Here is a 16,129-nt window from a genome sequence, read left to right as displayed (position 1 = left end):
GTAAACTTTAAGACTTGTTGTCCAAATTTAACCAAAAGGCAATTCCTGTCCAAAAACCAAATTTCCAAGTTTTAGTTTATCTTAATTTTCTTTTGGTGCACCAAAAAACAAATTCAAATGCCCCCCGAAAATTTTCCTAGAGGCAAATCAACATTTCGAAAGGATGAGGTTGAGGTTGGTTGGGGGGTTTGCCTGTTGATGAGCACTTTGTTATGAAGAAGTTTCGAGGACTTTGTGGTTGATTGTTTACATTTTTTTAAACTTTTCATTAAATAACAACAAAAACGAAATATTTGTTGATTATATTTGCCTGGTGAGGGTTTTGTTGTAAATTAGTTATTGTTTACTGGAATAATTGGAATCAACAAAAAAGTGGTTTAATGTTTCGAAAAATTAAAGCCATTCCGCCTAAAGGTAGATTTTTAAAAACATATTTTTTTATTGGAATCTGTCATTTCCTAACCTTTAGTTTTTTGGACATGCTGGCGTATGTGTGTTGCCAATAGTCATACGTCTACATACATAAAGGCTTCACAAGGCATGGATTTATTAAATATTTTTTGAGAAGTGTTTAAAAAATATTTTTTCAGGACTACACAAGGCGTGAATTTAAAAAAAAAATCAAGTCAAACACAAAGCCGAACTTCACAACACAAAGGTTGAAGGAAATCTGGACAAGTAATTAGAAAGTCTGTACTGAATATTAGTAATATTTGTTTACCACTAGTCCGTCAAGAGGGTACAAATATGGCGAAATATTGTCCAAGCTCAAAACATAAAACCACGAAAGTTAGACTTTCGTGGAAGTTGTGTAGGGTATCGTATGGTCGGCCCCGTCCGACTATACTGCTTCCCTCACTGGTTTGATATTTTATTCGGCCTGAAAGGGTTAATTTTTTCAAGAATATTTTTAGTTGGATTTATAAAGAAAATGTTTTACGAGCACCGAGAAATTGGTATTCTGAGGGAATTGTTGGTCTTTAGGAGCGTATACATGCTGACATGACTCATACGCACCATATGACCCTCAAATGTGAATATTTTTTAGAGTTTGTTGTTTTGCCATATGTTTGTGGATAAAATTTAAATAACTACAAATTGTCAATGTCAATGCTTTACCAGAATCTTAAGAAAATTATTTTAAAAAATATTTTTTGAGGACTACACAAGGCTTGGATTATTTAAAAAAATATTTTTTTATGACTATACAAGGGGTGAAGATATTTTTAAATTTCCATAATTAAAAACCATTGACTATAGTCGGACGGCAGTATAGTCGGACGGGGCCGACCATATGATACCCTACACAACTTCCACGAAAATCTAACTTTGCGTTATTTGCACCCTCTTGACATCCGAAACCCTCTTGACACCCGACAAATATTATTAATATTCAGTAGACGAGGGCTGTACTTGTCCAGATTTTCTTCACCGTAGGTTATGTTGTGATGTTGGGCTTTCAATTGTGGCCTATAGATCGACTCAAAAAAACAAAAGTTTTCGGTCCACTTCACCCCAATATTATTATCTGATCATCACCGAAAATTATAGGCGTTGTCCTTGACCACAATTGGAATCTCATGGAAAATTTCAAAGCGATCAGCGCTATATTTCCGCCCTCTAGTGTGGTAATGTGTTACTAAATAATGTCTGAATACGTAAGCACCCATAAATATTTAAGTGTAACTCGCACAACTGAGTACATATGACCATATAATTGGTATCAATTTAAAGGTCAACCACTCCTCTTGAACATACTATCAACTTCTCGGGTCTAGGTCCTTCAGGGGCAAATATATACGTCATAGAATACAAATTTTGCAATTTTTCACACAAAAGTCAGGGTCCATTTGACCCGCTATATATTGACCGATCTTTATCAAAACAGGCATGCTTATTCTTTGGCCCGATCCGCTTCTGGAGCGACCAGAAAAATCGACAAAAATAAAGTTTTTGGTCCATTTCATCCCCTAAATATTAACCGATCTTTTCCAAAAACAATAGGGGTCTTTATTGGCCAGAACCCATTCTATATGCAAAATTTCCTGAAGATTGGTCCATAACTGTGGTCTGTATTGTGTTTACAAATTATAATGGACAGACGGACGGACACACATGTCTAGATCGACTCAGCTAGTCGAGATATGACGATCGGTATACTTAAAGGTGGGTCTAGGACCAATATTTCTCGGCGTTACAAACTTTTGGGGCTGCACAAAACTATAATACCCTGACAATATAGTTGTGTTGGGTATATACATATCGACCCCCCCGAACCATAGTATGCTAAGTCTGAAAAGTGAGTTTTTCAGTAGAAGCTCTCAAAGTATGGAAGTTTTATATCTAAGTACATTACCATGATTACCAAAATTTCAGAGAATATAAATAAAGGACCGTAGTATCTAAAAACGTAAAGAACTTTAAAACATGCTAAGTCGACTTAGCATACTATGGTTCGGAGGCGTCGATATATTTCTTAGGGTTTAAATTTATTTATTTTAAATTGTGGCAAGTATACGCCACAATGGGGATATAAATACCCCATTGTGGCGTATGCGTGCTGACAGCAATCATACGCCTACAGAAACCATTAATAATTTTCTCTTTAATTAGGTTCCACAGCCTCCTCCCCTACCTCAAAATAATTTCACCGTATATTAGCTTAACTCATTATTATTATTTTCAACAATAATTCCTTCGAATCATCCCATCCTACCCTGGGAAGAAATTACGAGACAATTCCCACAACAATTCCCCAACAAAGTGAACAAGCTTCAACATGCAAGAAATAATTTGAATATATGTTTACCATTATTTCATACATGTCCCACCGAAAAAAAAAATTCCGAACCCAAATTCTTTTTTTTTTTTTTTTTTTGTCAACAATTCCCATTCATAATTTGTACACGTATTAAGTTCAACATGAACACCAGAAGAACAGCGGCAACCACAGCGTCGAACACAACAACAACCACTTAATATTAAATCGACACGACAGAATTGAAAATGTGTTAGCTGTGAACAACAACAAGGAAATTTAAGCTTTTTGTTGTTTGTCTTGTTACAACAAGACAAATGACAAAAATAAACACAAATAATAACAAAAGAATATTTACCGATGAGGATGTGTGGGGAAGGGAGGGGGAGGGCGAAAAAATAAATACTGAGAAAAAAATACGTTAAAATTACACACGCATGTGGTGGTGTTGTAACAAGGAAATGTAAACACGCAAGTATACAGGGACAGACAGACAAACATATATCGGCAGACTTAGCACTTGAAGGAAGTTAGGATGTGTGGTTGTTTGTTTTCTCTTATCTCTAAGTCGCACACACACGCACGCAAGAAATGTGGCGGATATATTTAAATTGATCACTTTAAAGACATGTGTAAATATGTGTGTGTGTTTATGTCTTTGTTGTTTAAATAAATATTATGTTGAGATGTTATTGTGGTGAACCACAAAAATTTCAGATATTTTGTTGAGGAAAAAAAGCTGGTTTCTAAAAATATTTTTTATGGATTTTTTTAAAAATTTTTTCAAGAAATTAATACCATCTGGATCTTTAAAAAAAATATTTATTTAAAGTAGCCTACAAGCTATTTTATTATTTTTCAATTTGAAGCGTATACGTTGCGACAATAATCATACGTTCCGGTGTACCAAAAAAATATGGATTTTAAAGAAATATTTTTTCGAGTCCTTACAAGGTGTGGATTTTTTAAAAAAAATATTTTTTCTAGGCAAACACAAGGCGTAGATTTTTAATGACATATTTTTCCATTTTTTTCAAGGACTAGATTAGGTTAGGTTGAAAAGAGGGGTGGATGATTCCACCACATTTCCAACATGAGAAGGACATACACATAAGCCATATGAGGCCTGTTGTGCGCTCTAGAATTGCGGAGAAAGTTAAAATCAAGAATTAGTGAAAGTGTATATTAAGGGAAACCGCCATTCTCGATTTTTTATTTTTAAGATTTTAAATGGGCTGGTAAATGAATGTTAAGGTTTGTAACTTTGCACACATATATTTGAAGATTTAAAAAGGAAGAAAAATAATTTTCAAAAAACTTTTCTTGTTGTTTTTTGTGATTAAGGAAAAGTCCTTATTTTTGATGGCGGGCATGATAACTCCTCACTGGAACATCGGAATCCGAAAATTCCAACGGTGTTAGAAAGAGTACATGTCCGGCTCTCGTATGAACTAGGATTATTGATTTCGCTCTAAAATTAACAAAATGGCGGACGTTTGAAAAAATATTTTTGGAAAATCGCCGATTTTTGACCAAAAACCAAGTTAAAAAATAAGGATCACCTTCACCGATTGGCTTTATCCTAGTTCATACTATAGCTATACACTTACAGAGAAACGTGAAAAAATTTGGAATCGATTGGGTTATTAGTTTTTGAGTTATCGTGCCCGCCATTCGCAAAAGAGAAAACGCGTTCAAAGTTTGAGAAGCCCTTTAGCCGTCACTTGATGCTGACACAATAATTCGGCTATATCTTCAAGAGTTCTTGAGATTTTCACTTGACATTTTGTAGGGACATTCTTGAATTAGTGTATAATTTAATTAAATCAAAAAATGTTTTGATCCCGAGAAAGGGGGAAGGGGTGGGTCCCCTTAATAAAGAAAAAAAACATTTGGGTTTGATTCACTATGAATCTACGAATTCTGTTTTTTTTTCGAACTCCTTCAATCTTTTCCATTCACACCCCCTCAGATCGCTTAGTCCGTGAAGAGTGTCATTTCCCAAGAATTGTCTCCGAAGGCATGTAAATGCTGGGCAATGGCTCAGGAAATATTCCAGTGTTTCACTGTCTTCCCCACACGCTCTGCACTCGTTACTTCCTTCGCATCCCATCTTGAGTAGATGTGCCTTCAGGCCCAGGTGCCCCGTCAGAATACCCGTCAATCGGATTATTTCTTTTTTGTTTAGCGTTATGATTTGCTTAGTTTTGTCTGCACTTGGGTCGCCCCATAAGATGTTGGTGATTTTTCCTGTCCCTCATTATACCCTACACAACTATGTTGTCAGGGTATTATAGCTTTGTGTTTGTAACGCCGCGAAATATTGGTCCTAGACCCAACTTTAAGTATGCCGATCGTCATATCTCGACTAGCTGAGTCGATCTAGACATGTGTGTCCGTCCGTCTGTCCATTATAATTTGTAAACACGATACAGGCCACAGTTATGGACCAATCTTCACGAAATTTTGCATGTAGGATGGGTTCTGGCCAATGAAGACCCCTATTGTTTTTGGAAAAGATCGGTTCATATTTAGGGGATGAAATGGACCAAAAACTTTATTCTTGTCGGTTTTTCTGGTCACTCCAGAGGCCGCAATTATGGCCCAAACACCTCGAATTTTTGCACGGAGAAGGGGATCGGGCCAAAGAATAAGTATGCCTGTTTTGATAAAGATCGTCAATTTTTAGCAAATATCGCGAAATATTGCCCAAGCTCAGAATATAGAACCACAGAAAGTTATAGTTTCGTGGAAGTTGTGTAGGGTACCATATTGGTCGGCCCCGTCCGACTATACTGCTCCGCTCAATAGTTATCCCAAAGGGTTTTGTGGGTCTCATGTGTCCATTCCCTCATTTCTTCGCGTGTTTCGCTAAAGGGTTTGACGGTATACACCTCTATTGTGGGTAGTGCAGTGGCACTCCTGGCTTGTTGATTTGCGATCTCTTTGCCTATGATTCCTTGGTACCCATATAATTCGTACAGGTCCTTGTTGTGAGAAATCATTAATGGTATTTATACATTCCAGTACAGTTTTGAAAGATATTGCCTTTATAGCTTGCTTGCTGTCCGTTATAATATTTATTGTATTTTGTCCTTGGTTTGAAATTAATCAGTTAAGACACTCTGCATGAACCTCCGCCTGTAAGATCGTGCTGTGATCTGTAAGACGAAGGGAATTGTCGGTACTCGGTTCTTCGATAAAAAGTCCCAGTCCAGTTTTCCCTCCTAGTCGAGAGCCATCTGTGTAGCAACAGTTACCAGGCGGCATCTGAACTAGTGTTCCGCTATTCCATTGTTCTCTATCTGGTATTATAGTTTTGCACCGTGTCACTACTCTCGTTTCGGGTATATGGTCTGAATCAAAGTTATTGGATGTCGACTCAGTAGTTGTCTGTAAAATGTGTTTGTGTGGTGTGTTGTGTCCGGTTTTGTTTTGGAAGATGGGCTTTTCGTACTGACCTATTTTTGTCTTTCTAGTGAAAAGACATACCTCCGTTTTGTACGGATTTACATTTAAGCCCCTCGGATTTGCCCAATCGTATGCGATTTTTAGCACCGTTTCGGCATTCCTGCATAGTAAGTTTGGATTCTTTCCCTCTAGAAGTATTATAACGTCATCTGCATAACAGACTGGTTCAAATTTTCAAGGACTAATACAAGGAATGAATTTAAAAATATTTTTTCAATGACAAACACAATGGTGGATTTGTAAAAATATATTTTTAAGGACTACGAATTTAGGGGAATTCGCAAGGCGTGGATTTTTTAAAGTAATATTTTTTAAAGGACTGATTCAAGGTGTGGATTTTTGAAAAGGAATATTTTTTTTTTTTACTAGGTTTGGATTTTATAAAGAAATAATAAATAACGATGTAGCGTATACATGATGGCATAACTTATACGCCAGATACGCCACTTTACACTTTTTTTTAAATGACAAATGTACAAATATATATGTATGTGTGTACATACATATTTTAAATTTTCTTGTTTTATTTTTGAAAAATATTTGACAAAAAATTGCCTTCATTTTCATTCCCAACTCTCAAAATCCGCCATGAACGAAATTGAACGCAAGAAAAGTTATCGTCAACATCGTTTACGCATACAAAATGCCACCAGTTTGGTCAATAGCCAGGCACCATCCCGACAAACCGCCAATCCTGGGGAACAAAGAAAATTAACGTTCCTAGAAATGATGACGGCTCTGTATCAGAAAGGAAATTCAAGAACATTTACCCAAACCCCGTTGGCAGTAATGCCACATGCCAAAAGTTGTTGCCCTTTAAAAATCGATAACAAACAATTATCCAAACGCGACATGCACTCATCGTGTTTATCTTTGGATCATGATGGTAAGAAGCGAAAATCTAAAGAATGCATGGAGCATATGGACAAGAGAAATAAACTCGCACCCGGCGATATACCCTATCACATTTGGCAACGTTATCGCCAGTTGCCATTCATTCGCACTCCCAGCATGCTAATGAAACTGCTAAGGCCTCAAATATTTCTCGAATTGCAGTTGAGCAGTGGCCAACCTTTGGGCCGCCTTGTCATACAGCTGTTCACCGAAGCCTGTCCGGAAATTGTTCTACAATTTGTACGTATATGCCTGGCACAACAGGCGGAACGTTTTAAATTCTCGCGTATCTTGTTGCACCTCTGGCTGGAGGGGGAACTGCATTTGATGGATAAGCATGCTCTGACCATGCCGAATATCGAACATGATCCGATGGCCATTAATCATGGCAGTGCTGCTGGTATTCTCTCGTTTCCCAGCCGGTATTTGCGTGGCAGTAAATTTCGTTTCATCAGCTTCAGTGTAAGTTTCAAGCCTATCGATGTGCTGAATGGCAAGCGGATTGCCTTTGGCAAGGTACGGCGGGGCCAACATGTGTTGAAGCAGCTGCAACAGAATTGTGAAACGGCCGACAATGGTAGGCCGTTGAAAGAAATTTATGTAACAACGTGTGGTGTTTTGTGAGTGAGCAAGTGACGGAGTGACGGAGTAACTGAATGAATAAATTGAAATGCTGAGTAAAGAAGAGGAAGAAGTACAAGAGATAAAACAATAACAGCCGTTACATTTAAATATGCAAAAGAAGGAGAAGAAAAAATCGAACAGCATGGAATATTTCATATTGTAAACAAGACATATCCTTTTTGTATTCCAGGAAATAGGATATCTGTCAATATTCATCAGCAGTACAATGGACCAGACAGATGTGTGTGTGTGTCTGTGTGTATTTGTGTTTCACATAGCTTTTAATAAAATCAATTCCCATGAATTCCTGTTAAACTCATCGATATACATTCTTTAACACCCCTTTCGGCAATATCCACCCGCTGCCAAATGGTTATCACCCGCATTTTCCACCACCTAAACGGATTCAAAAAATGAAAATAAAAATTCTATGCAAATGGAAAATCCATTGGAATGAAAATTATTCCACTTTCCTTTCGTATCAGACTGTAGCTCATTTTTTTGTTTTGTTTTGAAATTCATATATTTTTAATTAATTCCTTTCTATGATTTCTATGTCAGGTTTTTGTCGGTAGAAGTTGGAATTTTTTTTTGTAAGAAATATGCCTAGGGATTATAAATAATAAAATATGTACATATAGGGGTCATAAGGGGCGTATAATTTATGTCAAAACGTATACGCCAACTGGTTCCTTGAAAGAATATTCTTGCGTTGGACTTGAAAAAAATACTTAAACCAGGCCTTGTGTTGAACTTGCCTTGAAAAAATATTTTTTTAAAAAACCCACGCCTTGTGTTGAACTTATCTTGAAAAAATATTTTTTAAAAAATCCACGCCTTGTGTGAACTTCAAAAAATATTTTTTAAAAAATCCACGCCTTGTGTGAATTTCAAAAAATATTTTTTAAAAAATCCACGCCTTGTGTGAACTTCAAAAAATATTTTTTAAAAAATCCACGCCTTGTGTGAACTTCAAAAAATATTTTTTAAAAAATCCACGCCTTGTGTGAATTTCAAAAAATATTTTTTAAAAAATCCACGCCTTGTGTGAATTTAAAAAAATATTTTTTAAAAAATCCAAGCCTTGTGTGAACTTAAAAAAATATTTTTTAAAAAATCCACGCCTTGTGTGAACTTCAAAAAATATTCTTTAAAAAAATATTCTTGTGTAAACTTCAAAAAATATTTTAAAAAAAATAAACTTCAAAAAATATTTTTTTCAAAAAACACGCCTTGTTTAAACTTCAAAAAATATTTTTTAAAAAAATCACGCCTTGTGTAAACTTCAAAAAATATTTTTTTCAAAAAGCACGCCTTGTGTAAACTTCAAAAAATATTTTTTAAAAAAACCACACCTTGTGTAAACTTCAAAAAATATTTTTTTCAAAAAACACGCCTTGTGTAAACTTCAAAAAATATTTTTTTAAAAAAATAAACTTCAAAACATATTTTTTAAAAAAACAACGACTTGTGTAAACTTCAAAAAATATTTATTAAAAAAACCACGCCTTGTGTAAACTTAAAAATATATTTAAAAAAAAATAAACTTCAAAAAATATTTAAAAAAAAATAAACTTCAAAAAATATTTAAAAAAAAATAAACTTCAAAAAATAGTTTTTAAAAAAACCACGCCTTGTGTAAACTTCAAAAAATATTTTTTAAAAAAACCACGCCTTGTGTAAACTTCAAAAAATATTTTTTAAAAAAACCACGCCTTGTGTAAACTTCAAAAAATATTTTTTAAAAAAACCACGCCTTGTGTAAACTTCAAAAAATATTTTTTTCAAAAAACACGCCTTGTGTAAACTTCAAAAAATATTTTTTAAAAAATCCACGCCTTGTGTGAACTTCAAAAAATATTTTTTAAAAAATCCACGCCTTGTGTGAACTTCAAAAAATATTTTTTAAACAATCCACGCCTTGTGTGAACTTCAAAAAATATTCTTTAAAAAATCCACGCCTTGTGTGAACTTCAAAAAATATTTTTTAAAAAATCCACGCCTTGTGTGAACTTCAAAAAATATTTTTTAAAATATCCACGCCTTGTGTGAACTTCAAAAAATATTTTTTTAAAAAATCCACGCTTTTGTGTGAACTTCAAAAAATATTAAAAAAAATCCACGCCTTGTGTGAACTTCAAAAAATATTTTTTAAAAAATCCACGCCTTGTGTTTGACTTGACTTTGTGTGGACTTCAAAAAATATTTTTTAAAGACTCCACACCTCGTGTAAACATCAAAAATTATTATTTTTTAAATCTACGCCCTAAAAAATATATTAATTTTATTTCTATACCTCCTATACCCTGTGGCGTATACATAGTGCCATTAGTTATATGCCATGGTGTCCTATTTAAAATACTTATTTTTTCATTTTCTATTTCTTGTTTTGTTTCTGTTCTTCCAGCATTTGCAATGGACTTGAAATCCGGTACATTATTGGTACCACCGGCTGTTAAAAACTCTAGTTGTTCACATCCCCGCTATACCAGCCATAATTTCCTGCAGCACGTTGGCATTGTTGAAACCGTTGAGGCAGTGCTAATACTCATACTGACGTTGGGTGTAATCGGAGCCAATGCCCTGGTGATATTTGTCATAAATAACAGACGCTATTCGCCCTATATACATCAGCAGGTAAACATACACAAACACACAGAGATTTTCTTTCTTTTTATTGTTTTTGGGTTGTTTTTGTTATTTATTACAACAATCGACATTTATTTTTTGGGTGGATTCGGGGTTTTTTCACAGTTGAAAAAATTCAAATGAAATGAAATTTCGTTTTTAGTTTTTTTTTTGAGTTCAATTTGTCTGACTACTGACCAGCAGCTACCATGGCTGATGCTGCATTATAAATTCCATCCATTTATGCTCAATTTACTGACATGCTGTCCTATATTTTTTTTTTCTTTCTTTGTCTCTCCTTTTTTGTCTTTACCCTACTTTTGGATGTTTGTTTTTTGTGCCTTACTTCCGGATAATGGTGATGATGATGGTGTCGTTGGCTGTTTGGATGCTGCATTTTGAAGCCCCGCTATTTGCTAACATCGCTGGCTCTGAATGACCTCACCATTGGTTTGCTTATCACACCATTTGGTTTATTGCCAGCATTGTTCCACTGCTGGCCTTATGGTGAAATCTTTTGCCAAATTCAGGTAAGTTCAGACACAAATCGATGCTATCGAAGTAATGAAATGTGGGCGGTGTGGAGTGTGGGTGTGAGAGAGAAAATCTTAGGGGAGAATGGAAATTTGTTATTTGTGTAAGTGAGAGTCTGGTAAAAGGTTCCGATGTTCATTTCAAGGTACTAGAATCTAAGACATTTAATTTGTTTCCAATACTGATGGAAAGCCCGATTTAGATCCTTAGAATATTTACAACTATTGAGAACTCTCTTCAAATATTTGGGTCTTCTGTAAGCCTTTGATGCTGGACTATTTAATCTTATGGCCTCTTCAGAGACCTCAAAGACGCCCCAGAGGCCTTCGTGGTTTTATTGAGACTATGTTGCCTTCTCTGCGACTTTGTTGTCACTCCTGAGATCGTCCTGATTTTTCGGAATCAACATTAAATCTCCTCATTTTAAATTGTTCGCCTAGTTCTATATGCAATTCCTCGATATCTTCTGGGGTACACGGTGGCGTATACATTGTGACAGTAGTTATACGCCATGGCGTTCTATTCAGAAATGTAATGAAATTTATAAGTTAAATATAGCTGACCTCTAGATCTTTTGTAAGTCTCTTTTGAGAAATATTGATGTCTTCCAAATAAAATTAAATATTTCGAATTGTAGAATATCTTCTGGGGTACACGATGGCGTATAGATTGCGACAATACTTCTACGCCATGGTGTTCTATTCAGAAATTTTAATTTATAAGTTAAATACAGCTGACCTCTAGATCTTTTGTAGATTTCTTTTGAGAAATTTTTATCTCATTCCCAAATAAAATTAAATATTTCGAATTTTCTCAAAACCACTCTAATATTGAAAAAACACATCCAACGAAAATTGTGTTAAAGTGCCAGTAATACGTAATTGTCAGGCTGCAGCTACTGCTTCTGCTATTTCATCGTCGACGTTTTTCCAATACTCTTCACCATTTTGAAATTGGGTCAATTTGGACATTTATTGAATTGATACTGGAAAACCCAGGTACGGTACAGATGACCTGCAAAAACAAGAAAAAAGCAAAAAATCGTAAATTGTTACACCATTCATAATAATTTCGTTAATATTCTGTTGCAAAAAAAAAAAAAAAAGTTTCAATATTTTTTTTATATGTTCTGCGAAAAAACGGGTGTGTGTAAAATTTAGTTATTTCGCGATTTGCATGAAAATATGCGAGGATTTCCTGGTCGTCGATGTTAAAATAATAGCAGAAATCGTCAGTAGTTAATTGGCGTATACGTTGTGTCAGCATGTATACGCCACGGTGTACTAGAAATTAGAAATTGTTATTTTTTTCAGATGACGTTTAAAAGTTCCTAGGAGTTAGTATATGCCTGAGGTTTCGATATAATTAATATTGTCTGAAGGCCTTCGTAATTACAGGACCTCTATGGCGTATACGTTGTGACACCATGTATATGCCATGAAGTACGGAACAATAACCTTTTGATTTTCAAGAACTCTGGTTCTGCTGATTTTCTCTCACTGAACTCTACTGATCGTCACTTTTTATACCTTCTGATCTCTTTTGAGACCTTGAAGAATACCATACCTCGAACCTCTAAGAAGACTCTCTTATACGAAAGGCCTTGTAGCATCCTTCAATATCTCATGATATTCTTTGAGACATTCTGATCTCCACTGAGAAGTTTTATGATTTTCTGTGAGTCTTTTCCGCCTTCTTTGAAAATTGTTGGTCTTTTTAGAAACATAGAGAGATCTTATGGCCTCTTTGAGGTTTTTTAGACTTCTTCTAGAACTTTCAATCAAGTTTGAAGGCTTCTGGACTTCATTGTTATTTAGATACCTTCTGTACTATGTGAGGTCTTCAGATCTACTCTGAAAGGCTTTCAATCCACCTTTTCCTTTGATATATTCTGATTTTATCTGGGAAGTTTTCTATATTTATCACACCTATCAGTCTTCTTTAAAAAAGTCAGGTCTACTCTGAGTCTTTTTTAGGGACTATTTTTATTCCATTAAGAGCTTTTGTTCTGCCTTGAAGCTTTTTCTGGCCTTTATAGAGGTCATATGATCCTATGGCATCGTTGAGATTTTCTAGTCTCCTTCCAGAACTTCTAGTACCACTTGAAATTTCGTCTGGTCTTCATAGTAACCTTTGGGTCTCTGTTGAAACCTCAGATCTATTTGTTTCCTTTAAGATTTGTTTTCGTTGAAGATTTTTTATCTGCTTACAGACCTTCAAATTTCATTCTGGTTATTTTTTTAGAGGTCTTCAGATCTCATTTTAGATCTTACAATACCAATTGAGTGTCAGATAATATTCATTGCAATCTTCTGGTACCTTTTATTGTCTTTGTAGTTGGATAGCTTCGGTTCGAACTAGTACGGAAGACTATCCTACAAAAGAAGTCATCGGTACTAGGACCGAATCTTTCGTTAATGTAGTTCCTTTTGTTCCTTTCTGAGTTCCTTCTGACCCAATTGTTCATATAAATCGTCGTGTTACAATTGTACCAAAATGGAACTAAATGATTTTTTTGCGGAGCGAACGGAAAAAATTCGAAGCGCTTCTGGAAGGAGATTGTTTAATGTTAATGGTATTTTTTAATGTTTTTATATTCTGTGAAATATCTTTCGATTTTCTATAGGTCTTTCCCGTCGCCTTTCTCTAGACAAATATTTGTATATGTTCTCAGAAACCGATTGGAATTTGTGGAAATGTTCTTTATGATACTTTTCGTACTGGTAGCATTCTGCTTTAAGTCGTCAAAATTCCTCCAAAACAGAATTTCTTCAGATTTATTTAATACAACAGGGTGGCGTATACGTTGCGACAGTACTTATACGCTCTGTGGTACCAAAAATAAAAACCTAATTTTAAACCAACAAAATATTTTGCTTTCCTCTGTTACAGGGTCTATTGCGCGGTGCATTGTCCCAACAAAGTGCCGTCATACTTGTGTGCATGGCCGTCGATCGATATATGTGTTCGTTGCATCCGCGCCGCTACTATCAACATTCAAGTAAAAAGGTAAGTTCAAGGAAAAAGGAACCCAAAAAATAGAATTTAATATTTTGGAGGAAATTATTTTCTTCCTATTTTTTTTTAAATCACACACCCTCTATATTATAAACCAATTATTTTTTTTGTTGTCCTTGATTATTTCCCCCTTCCTTCTCAATAAAAATTGTAACATAAAATCCCTAAAAAAATATGTTGTCTTTATTTTCTTATTTTATTTCGGAGAAACCTAAAACTTTGAACATCAACATGAAAATTAAAGCTTTAATATTCGGTTTGACATTGAACATAACATCGAAGAGGGTGCGGAGGACTTCGAGGAACTGCCAACAAAATTTTTTCAAGCAGCTATTTTACACAGTTTAATGTTCTACTTTGAGTTTTGTTTTTTGGGGGCGAGGGAGAAGACTTTAAATGGTAGAAAATGTTAAAGGAAAGAAAACGTAAGAAAGCAGAGGCGTAGGAAGGAAGGAGGGCTCCGAACAATATGAATGTGTAACTTTGGCGCATACTGCGCATCGTTATGATGTCAAATATTTTTTGAGTGAGGAATATGATTTTTTATACGATTTCTACTGATTTAATGTAATACGACTGGGTGGCGTATACATAGCGGCAACACTAATACGCTCTGGTATACCAAAAAATGAAAACCCTTTAAATTCAAGTGTAATTTTTGAAAACATTATCAAAATAGCTTAAAATATTTGAGGAATTATCACCTCCCCTTGGCTCTCAACCTACGCCCCTGAACCAATTTTTGAATCACAAAAAACTTCTCGAAAACTACTCTACAAGATAATGTAAACGATTTGAGTTGGTTATATTATATTTGTTTGTTTGGTTTGATGCTCCCTCTCATTTCTCTTCCTCTTTCCTTGGTTAGCTACGTTTTTGGCTTCCTTCTATGTTTTTTGGCTGCCCATTTTGGCAGGCTTCGACCAACAAACCCACTTAAGGATTTGTAGGGCAGCAAAAAAAAAAAAAAAAAAAAATGTCAGACAAAAATAACAATTACATCGAGTATTACAACAGCAATGAACTCAGTTGTGAAAGAGCGAGCGGCCGAGGGAGGGACAAAGAGAGACGGGGGAGGGCAATGGGACTACAATGTGTTTGTTCTAGAATTGTAAATGATTTTGAATGAGATAAGTATTATTATTTTTATTATTACTACCAAAACTCTTAAAGTTGGATTTAATTAAAATTAGTAAGTAAATTTATGATATTTACATAGGCAATACAAGGACATGCCAAACTGAGGTCCTTGAAGAGTAATTATAAAAAATAAACTACATTGAATGAAAGAGAATTCAATTATCAAAGAAAGTCCAAAAAAACTTAGATGAATTAGGGTTTCCATGGTTGAATTAAGATTTCAATAGGAAATCTTCAATTCAGTCCAGCGGAATTAGGGTTCCGATGGGAAATCTTCAATTCTGCTCAGCTGAATTAAGGTTCCGATATGACATCTTCAATTCAGCACAGGTGAATTAAAGTTTCCATAGCAAATCTTCAATTCAGACCAGCTGAATTAAAATTTTTCTAGGAAATCTTCATTTCAGCCTGGCTGAGTTAAGGTTTGCACAAGAAATCTGAAATTCAGCCCAACTGAATTAAGGTTTTCATAAGAAATCTTCAATTCAGTCCAGCTGAATCAAGGTTTCTATAAGAAATCTTTAATTTAGCCCAGCTGAGTTAAGGTTTCTATAGAAAATCTTCAATTCAGCCCAGCTGAATTAAGGTTGCTAAAGGGAATCTTTAATTTAGCCCGACTGAATTATGGTTTCTATAGGAAATCTTCAATTCAGCCCAGCTGAATTAAGGTTGCTAAAGGAAATCTTCAATTTAGCCCGGCTGAATTATGGTTTCTATAGGAAATCTTCAATTCAGCCCAGCTGAATTAAGATATCTATAGGAAATCTTCAATTCAGCCCAGTTGAATTGAGGTTAATTAATCAATTTAGCCTGGCTGAATTAAGATTCCGAAGTGATTCCATAAGTTCAGCCCAGCTGAATTAAGGTTCCGATGGGAAATCTCCAATTCAGCCAAGCTGAATTAGGTTTTTCGATGGGAAATTTTCAATTCAGCTTAGCTGAATAAGATTACCTGCACTTATTTTTAATTTTTTACATATTATTTGTTATTCAATTTTGCTTTCTATCACCCATTTTACTCCTAACCATTTATTTGATTAACATATATTATAATTTAATAAC

General features: G+C 34.9%; 2 protein-coding genes across 2 annotated transcripts; both read left to right on the top strand.

Moving 5' to 3' along the window:
• Nucleotides 1-6,817: 6,817 nt before the first annotated feature.
• On the top strand, nucleotides 6,818-7,747 carry LOC133322343 (uncharacterized). Its single transcript, XM_061531339.1, has one exon. It carries the CDS (start codon nucleotides 6,818-6,820, stop codon nucleotides 7,745-7,747), a length of 930 nt encoding a protein of 309 aa, XP_061387323.1.
• A 2,415-nt stretch (nucleotides 7,748-10,162) lies between these two features.
• Nucleotides 10,163-13,918, top strand: LOC133322344 (neuropeptide FF receptor 2-like; the record flags this gene model as incomplete). The annotated part of the gene is made up of 3 exons (XM_061531340.1): nucleotides 10,163-10,384; nucleotides 10,780-10,905; nucleotides 13,802-13,918. Coding segments are annotated over exons 1-3 (465 nt in total), but the record flags the coding sequence as incomplete, so codon positions are not given.
• Between the last annotated feature and the right edge of the window lie 2,211 nt (nucleotides 13,919-16,129).

This window comes from Musca vetustissima, unplaced genomic scaffold, assembly GCF_032173495.1.
Source record: "Musca vetustissima isolate MV318-11 ecotype Yass unplaced genomic scaffold, APGP_CSIRO_Mvet_v1 utg203489, whole genome shotgun sequence".
Lineage (NCBI taxonomy): Eukaryota > Metazoa > Arthropoda > Insecta > Diptera > Muscidae > Musca > Musca vetustissima.
Note: the sequence above shows the minus strand (reverse complement) of the source record. Positions and strands in the feature narration are given on the sequence as shown.

What these genes read in the sequence shown, in the direction of transcription:
- LOC133322343 (XM_061531339.1), top strand. Translation starts at nt 6,818, where the DNA reads ATGAACGAAATTGAACGCAAGAAAAGTTATCGTCAACATCGTTTACGC.